General features: G+C 45.0%; 1 protein-coding gene across 1 annotated transcript in view; it reads left to right on the top strand.

The window, feature by feature from the left end:
* The first annotated feature begins 1,054 nt into the window (after positions 1-1,054).
* LOC124712967 (failed axon connections) overlaps positions 1,055-18,683 on the top strand; it is a 153,665-nt gene continuing 136,036 nt past the window's right edge. Inside the window, exon 1 of the mRNA XM_047242913.1 lies at positions 1,055-1,500. Coding sequence (XP_047098869.1) covers positions 1,198-1,500 — 303 coding nt within the window. The 5' untranslated portion in view covers positions 1,055-1,197. The remainder of the gene's footprint in view (positions 1,501-18,683) is intronic.

Below are 18,683 nucleotides of genomic sequence, written 5' to 3'. Positions count from 1 at the left end.
AGTATAAATCACGTTATAGATTTCAGGAATCGTTTTAACTGTGAGGATGCAACAGCAGTGAATCTGAGGAACTCGTAACTTCCGCCAGTGGCTAGAAATCGTAATGTTGCTAACAGCCTCTCCTTGCAGCTTGCAGCCCCTCTCGTGACTGTATTTATCTTTCGTTAAGAATGGTTTGATGTCCAGCAGCTCCGAAATGCGTGATTCGTCCATTCTTAGATAATTACTAAAATCATCGGCTCCCAGCTCCTTAAGTAGCATAACGTGGGTGACTTTCTTCCCTTGCATTAGCCACTTCCTTGTCCACTGGTTTCAAAAAAGGTTCAAAATATGTGTGAAATCTAGTGGGACTTAACTGCTAAGGTCATCAGTCCCTAAGCTTACACGCTACTTAACCTAAATTATCCTAAGGACAAACACACACACCCATGTCCGAGGGAGGACTCGAACCTCTGCCGGGACCAGCCGCACAGTGCACGACTGCAGCACCTTTGACCGCTCGGCTAATCCCGCGCGGCCCACTGGTTTCTCTCGGCTTTTTTGGCCATATTACCTCTAACGCAGCCAAGGCAAACTCCCGTTTTTGTTTTCGAGAAAATTAAGTGAGGTCTCGTAGAACATAAGCTGAACGACCTTAAGATGGATGAATCAGGGTGGTGCTGTAATCACTGAGTGCAGTCGGTTGGAATGTGTGTGGGCTGCCACGTAGCTGGTCGGTCTGTCAGCCGATAAACTGGTAACTGGTGTGTGTGTGTGTGTGTGTGTGTGTGTGTGTGTGTGTAGGGGCCTCAAGAAATAAAATCATTAGCGATGCGAATTTTCTAAGAATTGGCCGGAATGCGCCTTAAGGCTGCTAGGGAAGCCGACAAGCCCTATGGGGTGGCAAGCGGGGCTGTGGCGGTGCCGCGAGGCGTGTAGCCGGCAGCACGGGCGGGGCCGTGCCCAGACTTCCGGTGCGTGTGCACCGGCGTTCGGCTGTTTCCGCCTGACGTCACGGCGGCTCGGCGCGCGCTCGGGCGAGCGTCGCGGGCCCGGCGGCTTCGCGCTCAGTGCTCGAGCGGCCCCGCTCACAACGACTAAGTGGTGGACACGCAGCACAGCGGAGCACCGTCCAGCAAGCAGGCAGCGAGCCAGCAGTTGTCGCAGCGAAGCGCGCAGCCCCAGCGTTCCACCACGGTAGCCGCAGGAAGCCCCGTGATGGCGAGCGACGAGAACAAGGCCCCCGCGGACACCACGGGCGAAAAGGAGCAGCAAGACAAACCGGAGAAGCAGGAGACGGGGGCGGCCGACTCGAACAAGCAGGCCGAGCAGCAGCAAGAATCTGCTGGCCAACAGACGGCGCCGGCGCCAGCCAAGCCCGCGCCCGCGGTGCACAAGGCCAACTTCGAGAAGGACGTCGTCTACCTGTACCAGTTCTCCCGCACGCCGCTCATCCCCTCGCTGTCGCCCTACTGCCTCAAAGTGGAGACGTGGCTGCGGCTCGCCGGGATCAAATACGAGGTGAGTTGCCACCGCTTCATGCGCCGTAGCCTTCCGGAAAACTTTACTTCGTTTTGCTGTTCTGTTCGATGGTCTCCTGGCGTAGCTGATATTGAATATAAACCAAAATTCCAAAAATATCGGGATTATGCAGCATCCTATAAAAGATAACGCACTTCATTGGTAATTTGCAGTATAGCCAGTTAGATCTTCTGGCCTGATTTATAAGGCATTGGACTCAGGATCCGAAGATGAATTTTATCTACCCTGTCAGTCGTGTTTATCCGGTTCTGGAATGGCTACATTAAATTTCGTCTTCCAGTGCCCGATGCACTGATGGAACGGGAAGAGCCCTGTTAAGTGATACTGTCACAGTTCAGTGGCTTGCAGAATGCATGTGCCCTCCCCTATCCTCTTCAGTTAATTTTACTTTCTTTAAACGCCCCGCAGTGGTACTATTTATGCAGCTTGTTTGACAAAGACGCCTGTTTTGAGACCTCAGATTTTTTTCTTCCTTCGAATCTGTGCTTAAGCGGCCATTCTCTGTCCACCTGAGGGCTTGGCGACCGGTAGCGCTTATCAGTGCTAGTGGAATGTTTCATTGGTACAAAGTTTTCAACTAGTGTGTTGAAAGAAGCTGGATTAAGAAATTCTGCCATGCAGATGAAGATGCTTATTTGAAAACTTTTTCTCACATTAGCTGCCGCACAGCACGAAATGAATTTTTTCTTACCAGAACAGTAGATACCTTATTTGGAAATCCTAGTAAGTTCTACTGCTTTGTTTTGCAGCCTCAATTTTTGTAGTAGAAAATGGTTTTAAACGTTGGTGGATAGATCGGATGTGTCAATCCATCAGTTGACACTGACGATAAGATTTACTGCTCAAGACTGCATCCACTCTTTGTTCAACATTTTCGTATGTCTAGACCGTAAACTAAAGGAGCTTGTTTATTAGTTAGCCGAGAGTTGCATGTAATGTTCAGCACATACTCGTAAACATACGTGCTGTCGACGCCGGAGTTAGAGCGCCTGCGAGATGCAGTGGTGGCAACCAGTATTACAGCCCGTTTGGGGAAGAGGAACAATCGCGTGAACTGTGGAGCTCTTCCACTTCGGACCACTGCGAGCACGTCGAATAGGGCAGTTGATACGGGTTTTGCACTAGCCGGCTTGTGCGGTCAGAGCGCGTGCTAACGTTGCGTGCAACACACTGCCCCATAACTGAACTTACTGTTAGTCAACATATAAGCTCGCGTCGTTCGGATGTTTGGAGGAGAAATAGCGGATAATACGCATGTGGCACGCAGTATGGAGCGGGCTTTTAAAATTTCGTGGAATTTCAGCGACTTAAGTGTATTTTGAGCTGTATTTGTCTTCGATGCATTTAGCTCCAAACGAGTGAAGTTATCGCTTTGAATCGAAAGCTAGACCTCAGCAGCGGCAGCCATTAGATCACAAGTTTGTAGTGTTATGTGAAAGTACTTATATCAAAATTGGGTTACAGATCTGTTGTTCGTAGCTGGTCATGGAATTATGTAGTTATAGGGATCCAAAGTAGTCATGTGAACTAGGTATTTAAAATCTTCAGTAGATCATACGGGCGAGTTTTCCCGGCTGGAACTATCAGTTCCATACTGTCTGTTAATCACAGCGTATTTGTAGTTTCCTGCTGTTCAGTATCGGGTTTTGAAAACGCTAAAGGCCCGTATGAATACGTCCTACTTCAAGGTATAATCACGATTACGCGTGAGGTAGTGGGAGGGATAACAAGCAGTGTAAAGTTTCAGATGGTTTTTGAAAGCCGTGAAGATGTAATTATATCTATTCCAAATAATCTTGTTCATTGTAGATTCCTGGGCGTGGCTTGCAACATACGGTACACCAATATGTCAAAGCATTGAATATTTGATGATTACATTTTCAACGTTCGTCTGTTACGTTATTTCAATTAGTAATTTCCACCTTGGAATAATTACCTCGATTTAGTGGCAATGATGTGCAGTTCCGGCCGGTGACAGATTCCTCGGGTCATGTTAGAACCGGTATTGGGCTGGCCGCGTCCTATAGGGGACTTGCCTCCCTGTAACCGATGCGCTTGACCTCGAGATCGATCAACATGCTCGGCTGAGTCATTTGGAATGCCACGGACAGCGATACGTCACTTCTAAGTGGCATACCCTCTCAGGGCTGTTGAAGTTCCCACTTGCTGTGGGGTGATAACTAAGAATACTTTGTAAAGCAAGAGATATAGTTTCACTAATCACGTGTAACAGTTATCATTTGGTTGTCTATTTTGAGGCGAATGTTTTTTTGATACATGTATACTTCGTGAAGTAGAAATTTCAGCGGGTGGAAGAGGGAAATGGTCTTCCGCTAAGTGTTGAACTAATTCACTGTATTCAGAAACTTTTTTCTTCTAGCGTATATGTTATGGTTTGTCAGCGCGGAGCTTAACTACAGCAGCTGCAATATTAGATTAAGACGTTATATTGTACTCTAGATTTTTCCAAAGTTTTGAGGAACGTATTTGCTTGATGGAAACTTACCAACGCTGAATGCTTCTCGGCCACACAAGATTCATATAGTCGCTTAGGGATAAATACGTTGCTCAGAATTTATTTTCTATTTGACCTGGGAATAATTTGGCTGTCACTTGTCTGGTTTCTTTTTGTATGTGAAAAAGGCACGGTTGCGTCGTGTTTAGAATGGTACAAAAAGCCTCGGCAGACAAACTTTGCTATGATACCGAAAGACATGGCCTTTATTAGGATCGATAACCGCGCGACTAAATTTGTTTTTTCCGAAGTTCCTCCAAATCATCTCAGAAGAATGGAATACAGCAATCTGTCAAAGCCCATAGGCGATTCACTTCCTTGTGCAATGTTGCTAATGCCACGTTCGTAAGGAAGTGAACGCCACTGAGTAGTGTATTTCTGTACTTACCGATGTAGATTCTGGCTTAGATGTTTCAGCAACATATTTGGCACGATAAACCTTACCAGTTCGGTCCAATTTAGTACTGGCATACTGACGTAATTTCAGGAAGTATTTCAGAAGAGCAGGGTTGAAAGATCTCCACTACCATGTAGATTAGTTTCCCGTACTTCTACGACGCTTCGGTTCCTCTAAGCCGTTGTCTAAGGGCGCGGCCGATTTCTTGTTTCATCCTTAGCCAGCCACATCTCATTCTGTATCCAACAGCTTCGTCCCTCAGTCTTCCTACATTCTCAATAACCTCTCAACCAGGAGGAAGACTACAAATTCGTGTAATATGAATTCTTACAGGACAAAATCATGTATGGTGGATTCAATTTAGGAAACTATCATCATACAATAGTTAGCCTGTGGACGAAACATGCAAAAAGCGCAACTAAAAAAAAACGATGTGAGGTCCTCAATCTGATCTTCCTAAGTGATAGGAACATGGGGCTACTGTACTTTGATATCATTTAGATTTGCAGTGACGGCCTCGAACAAGTTTTCACTCTCTAAAGGGGTGTAATTTCCCCCTTCCCCTACTATAAAGGACAAATGAAGCAAGTACAGACCCAAGAAAATTTGCAATACATCAGCTTCATTTTCAAGGCCGTTCCGTTATTTCTGTTCATTAAATCACATAAAAGTTGCGACTGGTCACTCGTAAAGTTTCTCGAGTTAAGGGCTATAATCTGAGCTAGTTTAAGGAAAAGCAAGTGTCATCTTAGCAGAGTTAAAAAGATACTCGGACGTATCGTATTCTCCTTGTACCTTAAAATGTGAATAGCCTCAATATATTAATTTTTGCTTTGTTTCCGAAGTCCTCTAATCGATATCTTCCGAAGTCAAATGTTTCACTGGGGACTCAGATCTCCAACGCACCTAGAATAAGTTCCCATACATTCTCAGGTAAATAGACCATGGCCAGTTACTTGCCGAAATTTGTTCATTCCGAGCGTAGTACTCAATCCCTGAATTTAAAGCAGCCAGGCCACTAAATTCCATTGACTATCTTGGACTAACCTGAAATGAGCTGAGCTGGAACGTCTTGATAGATCAACTGGCGAAAGTTCTCTATCTCTTTTGAAGCATGAATCATTCAGATGAGTCACTTTTTAGATTCCCGGTAAATAAATCGTCGAGCAAAAATCTTACACAAGATTGCAGCCAACTTGGAGTTTGATATTACGAACCAAAATGGAAATCTTGAGTCTAGATAGGTTCTGCCATTAATACTCCTCGTTAGCCACAAAATTTATGCCGACCCTCTGGTGTCTAGATTGACTCTTGACTACTTAATGGAGTATCAGAAGGTTCTCGCTCAGAAGCCTGACGTTGATGAACGCGGTCTTTAAAATGTTACAGCCGCCTTAAGAGAAAGCGACGGGATAGACGCGAGGCGGCTTCGGGACAGATCCTCTTAGCGCGCGGAAGCTCCTTCTTAGCCCAGCGTTCAGCACTCCACGCGCTGGAGGGCAGAGCTGCTGCACTGGACATCTAAAGCGGTCACGACCTGCCCAGGGCAATGGGGCTGTTCTGGAAGCAGGGCGATATTGCGCCTAAGGAAGGCTCTCGCTTCCAGCTGCATCTGAAGTTTCCTTGGCCACTGTACACATTGCTATTGCAGTTACTTAATGTCTAGAATGTTTCATTCTTTCCACGCCGGGTACGAAGAGATTTCATAGGTTTGATACCAGATTCCAAAAATTATCAAATAACATTACTGCGTGATACAGGTGAAACATACTCGTAGTGGCAACAATTTTGCCACGTTTTTACTCAAATTGTAGGCAACGGCCTTGCCGCAGTGTATACACCGGTTCCCGTGAGATCACCGAAGGGCTGTCGGGCGTGGTCGGCACTTGGATGGGTGACCATCCTGGCCGCCATGTGCTGTTGCCATTTTTCGGGGTGTACTCAGCCTCGTGATGCCAATTAAGGAGCTACTCGACCGAATACTAGCGGCTTCGGTCCAGAATACCATCATAACGACGAGGAGAGTGGTGTGCTGACCCCACGCCCCTCTTATCCGTATCCTCCACTTAGGATGACACGGCGGTCGGATGGTCCCGGGAGGCCACTCGTGGCCTGAAGACGGAGTGCTTTTACTCAGATTGTTTTGTCTCAAGGAGCAGAATGGCCACTGTTAAAGGCTGGTATCAGAAAAATTCCAGATGGTCTTTGGGAATCGAACCTGGGACATCACATCTGTAACCAGCCAATAACAGTACCCTTATCACTAAGCGGTCTCATGGGAAACGTAATTGAGCTAATTCATCTGTCAAAAGAAAAGGCCGTAGTTTTATCTAGCTGACTCATTGCAGGAACCGCAATGAATCAGCTATGTAAAATGTCTACTTATGGTAGAGATGAATATCAAAACTTACAGAAAGCAACAGCTGGAATGACTGCATTTATCTTGTCACTTTGCCAAAGAATGTGGAGTCAGTGAAATAAGGCGAGCTGATAAGCTATTGCGTTCACGATTTCTGGAAGTGACTCATGCGAAGTACAGCGAATGCAGCAGTTATCTGCACCACAGATGATGTCAGATTCGGAGTAAAGATAAATATGAAACTGGTTTATAGTGAACGTAAATGATAGTTTACGCGTCGATGGTACATAAAGAATACTGAGAAACTACGTGATGTCAGAAATTTTCGGCCTCTGTGAAGTGTGTTAATTCTTGTAACCAGTTTTATCAGCGCGAATTCATCGAAACTGGGCGAGAGAAAAAGTTCTCTGAAATAAAGCACGGTATTTTGTATGTATATCCAAATTGGAACTGGCTTTGTCTCTGCTTCAGTTCAGTGTTTCACCTGTCCGCGATTTGGCAATGTGAAATAAGCCATGTTGCACTGAGTCGGAGTCGGCGTTGATCTGCAGATCACACAAGTAGCTGGGTTACTTCAGAGGTCGGAGGTAGGCTGGGGTGAAACACCACCAACGCCTAGTGTGTGCAGTGTTCAAATGAGCGATGAAGTTGTGGACAGCTCTTTTAACGAGCTATTAGGGGAATGTTAAGGCTAGGTTTGTGATAAACCGTCAGAAGGAATACGCAAGAATAAATTCATAACTATTCTTAAATTACTGTTTCAATTTTGACGTAAAACGTGATTCAAACATTTAGCATTTACCTAAGACCGTAATTGGTGTAAGATTCACTGAGAGTTAATATTCTACTCGTTAAATGTTACACAAAGGATTCGACTGAAACTAAGCGTGGAGGCTGTGACCGTGATGAATGTCTTTGCCATCGAACGGGGCTCCGGTGACAGCGAGCCATTGTGAAGGATAACGGTACGAGCTCTGCCTGCGCAGCTGGAGTTCCGTGGACCGTGGCTAAGGTCTGGCTAGCGGCCCGCCTTGGGATTCTGTTCCACAGAAATTAAGAGGCTACCAACTACAGGGTAAGAAACGAGCTGGTTTTATTTCAGATGTTGCACGGAAATATCCCACTCCACGTATGCAGCAAAGAAAGGCTAAAATTATCCTTTAAGTCTATCATTCGAACCTTTGTATACTGAACAAGAGTAAATGTGGTTCATTTTTATGGGTAATCCATTCGTTTGTACTGATCTATGCATAATGAGATGGCGGCAGGAGCATATCAGCAAAAAGTGGGTGTAGTAGCATCGACTAAAATCTGACCACCGACAACCACTGTTACTTAAAATTAAAGTAGTAAAAATCTGCTGTACAACGGCAACGTAAATTACACTTCAAAGTAGACCAGATATAATTAACCACGAAATGCAGCAGTTCGGACTGTATTACGCTAAAACACTTCCATAAAAGACGAATTATAAAATGTTTTGGGACATTATTCATGGCTCTAGCTGTACTTTTGCCCCATAGTGGGTAGGATAATGTAACAGTGAAGGGTGAACGTTGGAGAAAACCATGCCTGGTATAGCGCTATAATATTCATGCGAGACGTTGGGTTTGAGGACAGCTTTCTCGTTCACATGTGCAGCCGATTTTATGAAAAAGCTTGTATATTAATCACGCTGTTGCTGCATGGCTGAGTTGTTGGCCGAGAAGTTTAAATTTCTAGGCTGTTATTGCTGCTTGCAGAGCTTTTCATCGGAATTTTGTGATCAGTGCTGTGACACGTCATTTTTAGACTTGCTAGCCAACGTCTCCACTGGGGAATATAGCGCTATAAAGTTAGGTGTACAGTGATGGAGTAGTGTATCGGTTTCCATACCACGTGACATGTTATGGTCTTATTTTGCATAGTATGTAGTTTCTTTTGATCGGAGATAATGTTTCCAAATGTTTTAGATATTATTTGGCAAGAATATTTTTGGGCGTTTTAGGACTCAGTACTTGAACAAATATTCTACTGATTACTGCCAACCTGGAAAGCCCTGTAGCTCACCAGATGATACACGAATTAACCGGCAATACGTTTGTCGAAGTAGGAAGTGGGTCATATGTGAATACATTCATTGAAGTCTAAAGAGTATAAACGATAGTTTGAACGTTCGCATGCTAGCAACTTAGCAAATATTACAGAATGCTGCAGTGAGCTAAATCTAAAGTCGCCACGAATATTAAGCAAGGTAAATTTTGGGACTGTTCCCACTTCCTGTAGCAGTCAGTTGGTCGCAGAGCAAAAAAGAACATGATCGATTGGCAGGAAGAGGTTATTCCAGTTCATTTCATGTATTTTTTCGCCAGTCTAGAATTAAATCAGTATTTGCTGAGCGGGGGTGGGGAGTTATCATGTACCTGTCAATCAGTTTGTTCCTTCCATACCAGGTGCAGCTGTCTCAGCTTGTTGAAAAATTTAATGAAGTTTCACTTCTCAGGTCTTACATTCCCAACAACATGGTTCAACTACGCTCTGTGAGTGGCTAGGTTTTATTGTTGAATTCTGAAGCAGCTCATGTCGAACGTGGAATACGTTCCTGACACAAGGGTGTCGGCCAAGATACAGGCTCACGTGTGCGCTGGGGTGGTGCTGGCGAAAGTGTCTGTCGTCGTGGGGTCTCACACCGGAAATAATCGCGTTTTTGGCCCTTCCTTCCTGCTTCGCGTCCCCTTGCCTTGAGGACAGGACGCCATCTCGAGGCTATATTAGGCACACTGAAGGGTGCCGAGAAATTCCGCGCCCTCCTGCTGCCGTGTACGAAAATAGCACTTTCACTCCTCAAACCACCCAGCAGTTCTGGTACCACCGTGGTATGACTATCGATCTTCCAAAACGCCCTCGCTTTGTCATCGAACACATGTACATTAAGATTATGGTAATGTGGCTAATTTTGAGTGCAGTGCAGAAATTGAGGGCGTACAGAAATGCCCAACCAAACCCCTCTGGAACACAAGAGACGTTGTGAGTTACAAACTTAACATTAAACGTTCGGCGAGCAAACGCCCATTACGCCAAGAAGTTTGCGTCATCCATAAATGACCGTGATGACAGTAGAGAAGTTGTGTAGTGATAGAGGTATACCGACAGCCTTTCTGTTCATACACCATCTGCGCATGGAACAGCAAGGGGTAGATTATCCTATTACTTAATTTACATCCCGCTTCACATTACATGTGTGTCAATGATTGCTAGGGTGTTTGTAAGTGATGAACCTGCAGTAGTGGTGTTTCTTAAACTCATTTATCTCTTATTTTTTGTCCCTTGCTGTATCCCTGTGTCCTGTACAAAGTGGTACTCCCAGTTTTGGTCTGTTTGATTCCTCCAGCACAGTTACGTTCCGCGAAAGGCAGCAAGAATGCGCCTTACTGAAGTAACATTGCACACTAATAAATTATAGGTTGCCTCGTAGGGTGTATTGTAAAATGGCTCAACCGCAATGAGATCGTTTGGGACAGGATGGTACGTTCATCCTTACGTGAGCCATCTTCATATCGTAAAATTATGCCTCATTTTGAGATGGATCAATTTTCGAGCAATACATCATAAATGATCAGTCCATAATGATACACTCGATGGAACACTGTGTCCCATGTCTGGGTAGTACGCCTATGTAAGCACTGTTCAGGCACAGAGTTCCACATAGATAAAGCACTCGGGTGGCTGGAATCCCGTGGCCGCCCCTTGTTAAGTCCAATAGCGTCATCATGAGTAATTTCCTGCGGCAGTTGGTGCCGGCCCGAGGAGGAGGATTAATTACGGCGCCAGGCAGAGTGGCGGCTGCTTAAGTATTCATAGCGTCAGGCGGGGAGAGAGAGAGAGAGAGAGAGAGAGAGAGAGAGAGAGAGAGAGACGGTCGGGTCCGCAAGGGAAAGCGAACAGAAGGGGAGATAGCGATTTTCCAAATAGCTGCGTTCTTGCGTCCACGGAAAAGCTACTGGATTTAGATAACATTACTGTATACCACAAGATTTGGCATGTAGAACATCCACAACTGACTCATAATTAGAGATCTGCTTAAGTCGTACTAATTAAATATTCAAACAACGGATTTCGGGATTTTAAAATCTCGTCTTCAGGTGTATGAAATTGTGTGTGGTAACACAAAATACGGTCGGACCAGTTAGTGTAAGAGTTCCAAATCATTGCATATTGACAGAAACTGTCCGCCGTCGGGCAGCCGCACGTTATGAATGCCAACTTCTGGCTGGCCCGACCGCTTGTTACGCATTACAAAATACACTACTGGCTATTAAAATTGCTACACCAAGACGAAATGCAGATAAGCGGGTATTCAGTGGGCAAATATATTATACGAGAACTGACATGTAATTACATTTTCACGCAGTTTGTGTCCACAGATCCTGAGAAATCAGCACCCAGAACAACCACATCTGGCCGTAATAACGCACTTCATATGCCTGGGCATTGTCAGCTTGGATGGTGTGTACAGGTACAGCTGCAGCTGCCCATGCAGCTTCAACACGATACCACAGTTCATAAAGAGTAGTGACTGGCGTATTGTGACGAGCCAGTTGCTCGGCCGCCATTGACCAGACGTTTTCAATTGGTGAGAGATCTGGAGAATGTGCTGGCCAGGGCAGCAGTCGAACATTTTCTGTATCCAGAAAGGCCCGTACAGGACCTGCAACATCTTTCTGAAATGTAGGATTTCGCAGGGATCGAATGATGGGTAGAGCCACGGGTCGTAACACTTCTGAAATGTAACGTCCACTGATGCGAACAAGAGGTGACCAAGAGTGTAACCAATGGCACCCCATACCATCACGCCGGGTGATACGCCAGTATGGCCATGACGAATACATGCTTCCAGTATGCGTTCACCGCGATGTCGCCAAACACGGATGCGACCATCTTGGTGCTGTAAACAGAACATGGATTCATCCGAAAAAATGGTTTCTCCATTCGTGTACCCTGGTTCGTCGAGTACACCATCGCAAAGCGCTCCTGTCTGTGATGCAGCGTCAAGGGTAACCGCAGCCATGGTCTGAGTTGATAGTCCATGCTGGTGCAAACGTCGTCGAACTGTTCGTGCAGATGGTTGTCTTGCAAACGTCCCATCTGTTGACGCAGGGATCGAGACGTGGCTGCACGATCCGTTACAGCCATGCGGATAAGATGCCTGCCATATCGACTGCTAGTGATAAGAGGCCGTTGGGATCCAGCACGGCGTTCCGTATTACCCTCCTGAACCTACCGATTCTATATTCTGCTAACAGTCATTGGATCTCGACCATTGCGAGCAGCAATGTCGCGATACGATAAACCGCAATCGCGATAGGCTACAATCCAACCTTTATCAAAGTCGGAAACGTGATGGTATGCATTTCTCCTCCTTACACGAGGCATCACTACGACGTTACACCAGGCAACGCTGGTCAACTGCTGTTGGTGTATGAGAAATAGATTGGAAACTTTCCTACTGTCAGCACGTTGGTGTCGCCACTGGCGCCAACCTTGTGTGAATGCTCTGAAAAGCTAATCACTCGGATATCACAGCATCTTCTTCCTGTCTAATTTCGCGTCTGTAGCACGTCATCTTCGTGGTGTAGCAATTTTAATGGCCACAATAAATCATACACTTGAATAATTAATACGACTGAAGCGGATAGGTGAATTATACTGTATAGCTCTCGTTTGGTGTTCACATTTGTGAACCTGCTACTAATATTCCGGTATTCTGATTTTTCAATAGCTGTTTGGTGTTGGGGTGGGGGTGAGATTCCTTTTAATCTCTCTGAACTGTGCGAACTACGTTCCGCGTATTTCTCCACTAAATCTTCGTGAGTTTTGTTCTGGAACTGTCACTGGCATGGTTCAGGCTTGGAAGTTTCCCTAGGAAAGACGGATCGACAACGTGAGTTGCTACAGCGTAACCTGCACGGGAAGCAGTCGGCAACCACGTGAGCGCATGCGGCTAGAGGGGCTGCTCAGGGGAATGCAGTGTCGACACAGGCACGGTGTTGCCGGAAATATCGGCGGCGGGTGGCGGTATCTGCGGCCCGTTTTCCAGGGAAGGTATTTTAATGCGCGCGGCGTGTCTGCGGCAGCGCCCCGCAGATAGCCGGCTGCCCTGCCGTGCGGGCGGCCCACCTGGGCAGGCGCAGCGGGGCACGCGATACCAGGAAGGCGGGTCTGCCGTAATAGCTGCAGCTCGGCTACTGTCGGCTGACATCGCACGTGCCGTCGCCTCGATTGTAGCAGGCGAGTCTCTTGTACGCGAATACGATCTCCCGTGGGCGAAGCAGTTGCTGACGCGATGAAGATAGTTTAGGGGACTTACAGGGCAGTCATTTTTCCTTTGCTTAATATGCGATTCGGCTGACACGACAAATTAGCTAATAATGCTTGGAGTATTCTGCACCATGCTGTGTGCAGTAGGTTGCGGAGTATATTTCGTACATGAAAGTAATTTATCTGTGGTAAACACGCTGAAAATTTAACGGCGAAAGAATGCCATTACGTTAATACGAGGGACGTTCTATAAGCGGTGAAGTCGTGGCAATTGTCTTGTGGGACTCTAGAGGTTACACTGCTGTCTTCCCTCACTGTGCAGTGATAACCCTGAATTTTACTGTGCTGACCTCAGGAAATTAAACGGGCATCAGCGTGTTAGTCGCCACAAAAATTTTAAACTAACTTCTGCATCACAGAGCAAGGCCTCAAAAGTCTACGCACCCGACAGGAGCTGACAAGTTCATTGGACTGTTCCTCATGCACCATGCATCCCGGATCTCGTACCTTCTGACTTCGGCATGTTTCGACGTTAGCTCAGACGTAAAGTAGTGTGATACCATGCAGGCAAACAGGCCCTCGCAGTAAGATTCCATACTGCCGCCGCATGGAACGGAGATTGTTCAAATATAGGGTTTTTACCCAAAAGAGTGGGGATAATGACTCACTGGAATTCAGAAAAACTTGCTTTCAGAAAAAAAATGTTGCTATGCTTATTGACTGCCCTTCGTATGGTTGAGTGCTCTATAGAAGATAGAACGGTAGAATAACCGAAAGGCATTACTTGGACGGCCGAAGTATGAGATCTTACATAGAAAAGTCCAAAACGATGGAGGTTGTACAAAAGCATCCGAAATAAGATCGTGATATGACGGACGGTGCAGCTTAATGTTGTGCACCTGAAAAGGATCAGCAGTATACGGCATTACATGGATTTAGTAAACCACAAAAACGGAATTGGCTACTCAACACAAAATATCGTAAACTAAAATTTCTTCAAAAATAATACACTGTGCATCCCGTCAGCCATCATCTAACATATGTGGGTTCTGTTAAGCATGGTGCTCGTGGATCCTTGAGTGGCTGAAGCATGTCAGTTTCAAGAGATATTATGGTCCTCTTGGTTGTTGGCCTGAGAAATCGTGCTAGTAATGCAGTGTCTGAAACCTGACATCATAAACATTAGTATTGAATTTTTTTTGGAAAAAACGATGTAGATAAACTACTAAAGTTTAAAAATATATTTTCAAAAACATTTTGCCTAGCATATTTGGAAGTTAGATTTGAAGATAGTTGGCTTGACTACTGAAACGAGTGGTTGTTTTAATTTCGGTGCTTGTACGCGATGTAGGCATTTAAAGGAATTTTGATAAGTTCTTTTAAATCTTAAACTGTAAACTTCTCACAGCTGTTCCTGATGATTCCCTGCTTTGCTTCATATTATTGACTGGGCGTCGCGGGGAGATCAAGCTGCCACCTAAGAGATGTGCGAGACGACACAGTATCTCGGAAGAAAAATTTCCTCTTTCTGGCCATGTTAGTATTGATATGGATGTAAAATAACACTATTTCGATGAACATAAATTAACGTAAAAGAATGAGTACAAACATTTTAAACGTGTATTACAAACGAAGCGCGGAACAGATAGTGCGTATGTCAGTTTTGGGTGGGGCTGTTCAGTTGGTCCCGGTGATCCTAAATGAGGTTAGGATAGATACGTAAAAGGCCACTGTTTCACGTTCTTTTTTCTGCTGGAGGAAGGTATTAATGTGAATGCGGTGTAAACTTTCCTTGATAGTTGCTAAGCATGCTGGTGGAAGGACTCTAGCGGAGTGACTCCAGTGTTGCGTTGGGAGTGTCAAAGTACATACTAAACTAAAAACAAGACCAGTGCATGATCACCCCCTTGCTAAAGGGCTGCCTTGTCTCCTTCAAACGGCTTCATTGGATGCGGTATAGAGGGACATGTAATCTGTACACCCCTCTCGTAGCAGTCAACTTCTCGACATTTCGAACCGCTACTTAAGTACGTCCTCATTCGGAGTCACGAGAGTGAATGCACACTTCCTGTTCTTCCACTTAGGAGAAATAGTTGGCAGAACAGGAAATGGAACTCTGTTCCTCCTCGTTTCACGCACACCGACCGCTGAAATTCGGTGGATGACTCACATCAGCATGCAACTTTCAGTTGATGGTAACGAGTGAATAGCTTTCGACGACCCTCACAAAACCCCGGCATGCACTCTAGACGCACGTGCTCGTAAGTCGGGAAGAGTCGCGTTGTTGAGGCCACGGTCATACGACTCCCAAATCCCTTCCGTACAGTTAAGAGGGCGTGACCCTACTCTTAAAATCCACATTGTGGCGGTCCATTGCAGACCTGTTTTGGCGTCACGGCGTGTGTAGTTAAACGGCAGTGCATACGGAAGCATGAAGGCAATATTTTAAGTGGAATGCATTTAAACTTCTGTCCAGCAGCATTAACTCTAAACATTCGCCTGACTAGGTGGTATTGCAACAAGTGCGTGCTGGCTAGACAGTTCCTTTATCACGCTACGGTGTGCCGACGGTAAATGTTATCAGCAGTTCTGGTTCGCGGTGTGATCGATCAAAGGTGCTTTTAAAGGAATACTTGAGTTTAACACGAAAGATAGATCAAAAGCACCGTTTTAACATCTGTACAGATTCTAAATCATTCTTTCTTGCTACCATGTTTTTGTATAGATATCTGACGTTGACCTGGTCCATTTTAAAGCACTGTTAGCATCCCCAACGACTTAAGTTTGCTTCCCACAGGGCAAGAATTTAAACGATGTGAAGCGTATGCGTACCTGAAGATCGCATTATGGAATGACAAATTACTGTAGCTTGCTACGAAACACGAACCAATACTAAAGGTGTGTCTTCATTCTTTAGATGGTGTGATTTTTTATGCGACGTAGTCAGTTTGACAGATCTCTGCATATTTAGTGAACAGCTACGATGAAAAATCAAACGTCACGGGCTAAACTGATCAGTCGCTATACTGGAATACAGCTTACAAAACTAGTGGCGTGATCGGTTGTTTCTGTATTAGAACTTCAAGGGCATATACTCATAGATTGCAAGAAATTTGACATACATGTCAAAGGCGCGTCATTTTGGCATAATTTGTAACAAATGTCAGAAAACAGTAAGTCGGTTTCACGTCGGTGACACAGTACAGCAACAGCCAAACTGAAAATTAACTTTGTCGTAGCGTATATTCTGGTCACTACTGTTCTTCTATCTCTGGTGTTGGGTTACCAGTCACTTGTGGCCGGTGACATTCGTTTCGTTGTCTTTTGTGCAACATGGATTCTTAGTGACTGAAGCCATTCTCGCAAATCTTCAGAAGAGCAGGAAGAGTACAATGATACTGCGCAGCAAGCTCAATATTGCACGGAACTGTGCAAATGTTACTTCTTAGTCATCAGCCGTCTGGCTAGTTTGATGCGACCCGCCACGAATTCCTTTCCTGTGTCAGCATTTTCATCTCAGCTGCACTTCCAACTTGCATCCTCAATGATTTGCTGGATGTATCCGTCAGTGTTCCTACAGTTTTTACCCTGTAGTACCATGTACATTGTAGAAGTTATTCCCTGATGTCTTAAGCACGTTCGAATCAACTGATAACGTCAGTGACGTTTTTAGGTATTTTCTTCAGATCTTTGAGGGTAGCTGATGGAGTTAATACAGCTGTTTCAAGCGTATTAAATTAAGGACTCAGTGTAGGGCAATAACTACCATCGCTTTGGCCCATCGCGTCATGCAGATTTCGGACACACAAAACTCATTGAAATCTAAGATGCGTAATATACGCTTAACAATAAAAAATAAACGTAGCCTCATGCCAACAGATGTTAGAATTGCCCGCTCACAGCCTGCCTTTGTCTACGGAATAGACCAGTCTGTTACCACATTCTGCTTTCCAGATGGTAGTATAGACGCAAAATAAACGAATATTCTGCTATGTTTCCGCAAGTATGACCTTACACACGTCATTAAGTCAAAGCCTACTTTCGGTATGGGTAAACTGAGCTACCCCCAGTCTGTCAGCGCGCTAGACGGGGATCAAACTGCCGTTAGTGTGCGTTGCCAATCTCGTTACCGACAGCGTCCCGTGTGATAGTTTCTGACCGCCGGCCATCCACGCCAGAAATAACGTTCAGCGGCCTTCACTTCCCGTGTGAAGACAGTGTGAAGCCTTTTTTGCACAACTTGTTTTAATAGACTGCTCGTGGCAAGTGAGTCTACAGCAATGCCTTAGGCGTACTACTGCTGAACTGAATCTCGTCTGAGTGGTCGTTGTTGTTTACACGTCGGCGCCAAAATTGCTTGAGAGCTGCCTGCTGTGTAGTTCGGAATATGGACGCAGAAAATTGGGTTATTGTATGATACAAATACAGTTACAGGATTAAGAAACTTGCAACGTCAGTATACATAGTTAATGAAGAAAGTAAAATTCCAAACCTCCTTAAGCAAGGTCGTTTGGTATATTTGCTTAAGTTGAATTGAAAGCATAGGGGAAAATTCACGTGAGGCAATACTGACCTTACGACTTATCTTAGAAGAAAGATTAAGGAAAGGCAAACCTACGTTTCTAGCATTTGTAGACTTAGAGAAAGCTTTTGACAATGTTGACTGGAATACTCTCTTTCAAATTCTAAAGGTGGCAGGGGTAAAATACAGGGAGCGAAAGGCTATTTACAATTTGTACAGAAACCAGATGGCAGTTATAAGAGTCGAGGGACATGAAAGGGAAGCAGTGGTTGGGAAGGGAGTAAGACAGGGTTGTAGCCTCTCCCCGATGTTGTTCAGTCTGTATATTGAGCAAGCAGTAAAGGAAACAAAAGAAAAATTCGGAGTAGGTATTAAAATTCATGGAGAAGAAATAAAAACTTTGAGGTTCGCCGATGACATTGTAATTCTGTCAGAGACAGCAAAGGACTTGCAAGAGCAGTTGAACGGAATGGACAGTGTCATGAAAGGAGGATATAAGATGAACATCAACAAAAGCAAAACAAGGATAATGGAATGTAGTCTAATTAAGTCGGGTGATGCTGAGGGAATTAGATTAGGAAATGAGGCACTTAAAGTAGTAAAAGAGTTTTGCAATTTGGGGAGCAAAATAACTGATGATGGTCGAAGTAGAGAGGATATAAAATGTAGACTGGCAATGGCAAGGAAAGCGTTTCTGAAGAAGAGAAATTTGTTAACGTCGAGTGTAGATTTAAGTGTCAGGAAGTCATTTTTGAAAGTATTCGTATGGAGTGTAGCCATGTATGGAAGTGAAACATGGACGATAAATAGTTTGGACAAGAAGAGAATAGAAGCTTTCGAAATGTGGTGCTACAGAAGAATGCAGAAGATTAGATGGGTAGATCACATAACTAATGAGGAAGTATTGAACAGGATTGGGGAGAAGAGAAGTTTGTGGCACAAATTGACCAGAAGAAGGGATCGGTTGGTAGGACATGTTCTGAGGCATCAAGGGATCACCAATTTAGTATTGGAGTGCAGCGTGGAGGGTAAAAATCGTAGAGGGAGACCAAGAGATGAATACACTAAGCAG

Source organism: Schistocerca piceifrons, chromosome 1, assembly GCF_021461385.2.
Source record: "Schistocerca piceifrons isolate TAMUIC-IGC-003096 chromosome 1, iqSchPice1.1, whole genome shotgun sequence".
NCBI lineage: Eukaryota > Metazoa > Arthropoda > Insecta > Orthoptera > Acrididae > Schistocerca > Schistocerca piceifrons.
This window is presented reverse-complemented; position numbering and strand designations above follow the sequence as displayed.